This window comes from Hydra vulgaris, chromosome 12, assembly GCF_038396675.1.
Source record: "Hydra vulgaris chromosome 12, alternate assembly HydraT2T_AEP".
Lineage (NCBI taxonomy): Eukaryota > Metazoa > Cnidaria > Hydrozoa > Anthoathecata > Hydridae > Hydra > Hydra vulgaris.
Window position 1 is genome coordinate 34,325,691 of NC_088931.1, and position 6,000 is coordinate 34,331,690.

Genomic DNA, 6,000 nt, shown 5'->3' on the forward strand with positions numbered 1-6,000 from the left:
TCGAGGGAGCAGTAGAAATTTTGGCACCACTTAAAGAAGCTACAGAAACGTGGTCGGCTGAGTCTATTCCAACAATTAACACTGTCGCCGATTCTCTTTATTTAATCCATGACAAAATTGATCAATTTATTGAGATGAATGGAAAAAATGGCTACGGTGTCTTGTATGAAAAAAAACTTGAAATGCTGCATTGAGAAAAGATTTCTTCTTTGTCACACTGGAAACTTATTGAGTGCTGCAGCGAACTACTTAAATCCTGCTTTAAAGGGACTTCACTTGAAGCTCTTCAAAAAATTTCAAACAACAAAAGAATGGATAGCCTCACAGGTTAAGGATAATGTTGAGTGCCAACCTGTTGCCAGAGTCCTTTCAGCAGCTTGTCCCCTAATTCAAAACTGAAGCGCAAGTTAAACGTCAGACTTGAAACACAAGAGCCAACATCTGAACTGAATCCTATTTTGAGCGAAATGTGCCAGTATGAATATCTCCCTGATGCCAAAAAAGACTTTCCGATTCTTGATTGGTGGAAATTGCATTCAAATACATTGCCAGAACTCTCTTCATTAGCTAGGCAAATTTTAGCTATTCCAGCAAGTTCAACTAAATCAGAGAGAGGTTTTAGCTCAGGTGGAAATGTCGTCCGATCATCCAGACACAACTTACACCCAGAAAAAGTAGAACAAATCATCTTAATCAGAGAAAACATTGTCTTGTTGGAAAAGTTTGGCAAAAAAATTCTGAATTAATATTTGAAAAAGTTTTTTACATTTGACAAATGCCATTTGTGTCTATTTGTCAAAACCATGTTTACATTTTTTTTTTTTACTTGGATTTTAATAAATCCAAGTAAAAAAAAAACTTCTCGTCTCGGTCTCGTCTCGGTTTGAAAAAACTAGTCTCGCTCATGGTTACTATGAACACAATATTGAATTTTAGCAAAAGCATTGGTCACACCTGTTTAGAACCACATTCTAACATCAAGTTAAAACGTAATTAAAAATGAAATTATGTGTGACCATAACTTAGTTGCCGAAATATATTTTTTTGCTTTTTTCACATCAGGCCGTTTGGAAAAGTCCCATTCAATAATCAATGCTTTTTCCCATTCAATAGGCTTCCCACTATATCCACAAATGACAGGACAGGCTAAAAACAGTAATACCTAACCACAAATGCTTTACAAATTTAAAAAGTAAAGACATTTGGGGGTTTAAAAATGGAGTTTCATTTTCCATAACTTTAGTAATCGCTGCAAAATCAGACACAGAAAATTGTTTTTAAAAATTACTTATTTTTCTTCAAAACACAATAACATCCAATGCCATTATGTTTAGACCATAATAGAAATAAAGATTTGGTTTGTCGAATGGTTGTGTCAAACACTTCTTACCACAGAAGTTTGGATAGCCAACCGTAGATGTTTCTATGCAAATTTGATTTTGTCCCATTCAATAATTGTCCGATTCTTTAAGGTTCTCCCCTAGGTTTTACAAAAGTACAACATTAAAATGATTTTTCGTTGAACTGCCACAATATACCCCGTAAATACACATACGTCTATTACACGTCAAAACAACGTTTCGACAAAACGTTCAGATTTGGTCGATTATCCGTTTAGAATCAAATCCAGATTAACGTTTAGAACAAACGTCCATAAAACGTCTACATTCAAACGTATTGTAGACGTCTATTATAGGATTATTATACGTATATAGCGGCCGTGGCGCAGTGGTTAGAGCGCTTGCTTTATAAGCAGGAGATCCAGGTTCGAAACGAGCTCTGGACAAATTTTCGCGTCACGGTAAGGAAGGAGGTGTGAACTTCCTGGTTAAATGCACTTCCGCGGTGCTCTGTGACAAGACCGTAAAGACTTCTTGGGGCACCTAAAAAAAAAAGTTCTATATAAAGCGTTTAGATTTTGTCTAATTTACGTTTAAATCTAGTCTAATTAACGAATATAAAGCGTTAATATGTTTATAAAGTTTTATACTATACTACTTATGCTATACTTTTATTTTATAAAACTGTATATAAGTTATAAACTTATATAAAACGTTTTCATATAGTGGGGATTTAGAGAAAAAATGTTTGTGCACTTACTTGTTTATATTTCGATAATAAAAAAAAAATTAAATGATGTGGGCACCAACTTCCGTGGGATGTCCATACAACGTCTTATGGACGTCACAAGTCTGTAGGACGTCAATTTGACGTTCTGTGTCCGCTGGGATTAAATAAGGATTAAAAGAACTTTAGATGTCTACTAAGGTTTTATTTTAGATGTCTACTAAGGTTTTGAAGGTGAGAAAAAGATTGAAAAAAACTAGTAATAACATTATTATTGTTTTCTTCATAACTATTAATTTAATCTTCAACAATATCTGACTTTTGCACTCTTTAACAATATCTATTTGACTTTTGTACTCTTTCAGTCAAGAGAGCTTGTTTCGCGGTTAGGAGAGGTATATTTTAATAACTATGATATTGAGTTCATTCATTTTAAACTTTATTGCCAATATATTGTCATCCACGTAGATTACTCTAATTTTCTGGAAATGTTGTCTTTGCATAAAAAACAGATTTCCGCCAAGCGGTCGACCTTGTTCATGCTTCTTAGGCTGATGAAAATAGACAGAGTGTGTATTTTTAGATATATCTCTGATTATGGAATATTCATGTTTAGATAAAAAATTTCACATCGAAACTTTGTAATATACAAACTTACGATTAGCTTCATAAACTTAATGTACGACTTAAGTCCCTTATAGTTAAAAGTAAATATGTTAAAAGTTGAAGAAAACTCGTCTTTCTCTATTACGCTGTTTGGATTTGTTTTAGAATAAAGTTTTTTATCTTGGCTTCCAATGGATACCAGATTTTGTTAACATTTATGAAAATATTAACAAGAACGTTAACGTTTTGTTCTAAAAGGTTTCAATAGAGTACTGTTGAACCGTAGATCAAGGTTAAATATTTTAATTTTTCCGACTTGTTTATTGTAACTTGAAGGGACTTGTTAAACTCGTTTACGTTGTTTGCGGCAATAACTTGTATTTTCATTATGTGAAATTGTTATAACAAAAAAGATATTCTTATGTTATAGCAAACAAGATACTCTTATGTTATAGCAAGCAAACAAGATATTGTTATGTTATAGCAAGCAATATATTATATGTGATACAAAACAGCTTTATTTATTATTCTGAAATATTGTTCAATATCTTATAAAATTATTAAAGATTTTTACTCAGAGCAGTTTCGCTATATATCCAAATAAGACCTACTAATTTTTTAATTTCAGATAAATAAGCTTTAAACTTTATCTTGTAAATAATTTTAGAGATAATAAACTAAAACAACTAAACTAGATGTAAATAAATAACAAAAGCATAAGTAAAAACAATCTAAACTTTAATCACGTTTTATCGAAAATATGTAAATTGGTCTGTAGAACAATCCAATTCTAGGAAGACGATCTGTATTTATTTTGGAATATCTATAGTAATTATATACTTATACGGCAAAAAGCAAAAAAAAAAAGTTAATGATTTTGGAGTAAACATAGAACCCTTAAAATAAATAGATCATCTGGTAGGAAACCACATTTTGGACACTAGGACCTAAATTTGAACTTAAATGTTGTTCAAAGCTGCCAACCACCGCAATATTTTCTGGAAAATGTCCAAGTTATAACTGTATAAGATTTGTTTAAAAAATATAACTTGTTTCTGATATACCTTTTCTGTGTTTAAATTTTCTCTACTATTGTGTTGCAAGGTGTGTTGCAAAAATGTTTCAAAAATTATTCGAGAAATACTCATATTTGGATAGTTTGTTGATTATGTGTCCAGTTGTGCAGTAAACTTTAATGTTAAATGAATATATGAGTAAAAAATAAAAAAAATTACAAAGAAAATTTATTTTATTTTGTACAGAGAAAATTTCTGTAAATTTCTCTATTTTGTTTTAGAGAAAATTTATTTTATTTTGCAGAGAAAAGAAAGGAAGTTAGTATTGGTTTTATGTCATTTAAAGAAATAAAGCATCGCTTTAATCCAGGTTTAATCTGGGTTTGATAAGATTAGTAGGACACGTTTGATATTAAAGTAGCCATTTTAATTGTGATATTTAAATATTTTGAAGCATTAAAAAAACAAACAAAAAAAACAAAAAAAAAACAAGAACAAAGTATAATGTGAATAAAGAAAGTATTATCAAAAGAAAGCTTCTTAAAGTAAAAAAAAAATAAAGAATTCCATTATGACTTGTATTTAATTTCAATTTGATTATTATTTTAGACAAAGCAGAAACAACTTTCGTTTTTTGTTTTTAGTTGTCTTAGAAACAGTTTAATTGTTTTGCGAAAATTTTTTAGAAACAATGCGTAAATTAATGCGTCAATTAATGTATTAAAAGCCATAACAAAAATTGAAAATTCTTCTAGTCCAGTTGGGATTAAGTCTAATCTGTTGATAGCTTCCATAAAACTAAGTATAATGACGGGGACCCAATTCACCATATATGTTAAAGCAACAACGCCGAACGCTGTGGCTAATTTCAGCTCAGACATTTTCGATTTTAGGTGTTTTAATAAAGACGATTTTTTTTCTAGTTTTTGTCTACAAACATTGGAGAAAAGTTTACTTGATTTAAGAAGATTTTCAGCTAAAGGAATTCGGTTGTTATATTCCTCTAAAATGGAATTATTTTTTGGTCCAATATTTTCAACGGATGGTGAATATCGAAAATTGTTTAAACTCATGCAATTTTTGCTGTAATTTAGCATTTTTTTAATTTCAATGCATACTTTAATGTATGTAAAGCATACAAATATTAAAGGAGCAACCAAAAACAAAACTAATGTAAAAAAAACGTACATTTTATGCACAACTCTTTTGGTGTCACTATTCCAGATCAACGGCAATAGAGAATAAATAATCGAAATGAACCATGCTAAAGCAGCTACCAATTTTGTATTTTTCTTTGTCACAAATATTGTATAGTTTAAAGGGTATGTTATAGAAAGTAACCTTTCTGATGTGACAGCCGTTAAATTACACACATACACGAGAACTGTTATTGTGAGTAGGTATTTGAAGTAGGTAGAGCTATTAAAGTAACAATAACTTGGAATCAATATACCAGCAATTAAAATGTTACAAAGACATAGACTGAAAGTAAAAACGTTTGTTGCTGTCTTAAGAGAACGCACTCTTAAAATAAGGTAACATACTGCTATGTTTAAGATAACAGCTAAAATACACGAAAACAGCAGAGGAACTACCACAGACAATGGCTGAGTAACCGCTGCAGTTGAGTTTGACATGTCCTTTTTTTTAGCCGCTCGAAAAAAATTCTGGATTTAATACGTTTATCTTGTCCAAATAAATTTTCTTAAATTCAAAAATATATTCTAAACCAATAAGAAAACTGAACCACTTTAAAAAAAAAACCAGAACAAATATTCTCTAACTTCTTAACACAAACACTATATTATTCATTAATTGTAATGCTTTACCTCGCGTTTAAAATTTATTAGATTTTTGGAATCATTGTTCTCAGCTCGTACCACAAAAATAAAAATAAAATCTTTTATTTTGAATTTCTTATTTCGAAAAGCGCGTTCTGTGGCTTGCTGAGTTCTCCAGTTTATTAGGGCTATATAAAGCTATTTTAAGCTTTAGAATTAATACATTAATATGTTGTTTTATTTTTTATTTTACTCACTTTTTATTTTTAATCAAATTAATTCATAATTATTAAAAATAAAAGTTTTAAAATCATATAATATCTCATTGTAAATCAAGAATCTAAAAGATTTTTTTGTTTTTAAAGAAGCAAAGTAAAGATCAAAGTAAAAATAATCTTCCGATTATTAAATCCAGTTTTTTTTTATCAGTTTTGAATTACCATCAGGTGATCAGGTTATCTTCTCATCAAAGATAACCTATTGAAAACGTAAAAAATACAAAGTCATTTAAAGTAAAAACATCAGCTGCA

The 6,000-nt window shown here is 29.9% G+C and overlaps 1 protein-coding gene across 1 annotated transcript; it reads right to left on the bottom strand.

Moving 5' to 3' along the window:
* Positions 1-4,263: 4,263 nt before the first annotated feature.
* LOC124808207 (trace amine-associated receptor 7e) lies at positions 4,264-5,644 on the bottom strand. The gene has a single exon (XM_065813026.1). The coding sequence runs from the start codon at positions 5,324-5,326 to the stop codon at positions 4,295-4,297; it is 1,032 nt and encodes a 343-aa protein (XP_065669098.1). The 5' UTR covers positions 5,327-5,644; the 3' UTR covers positions 4,264-4,294.
* Between the last annotated feature and the right edge of the window lie 356 nt (positions 5,645-6,000).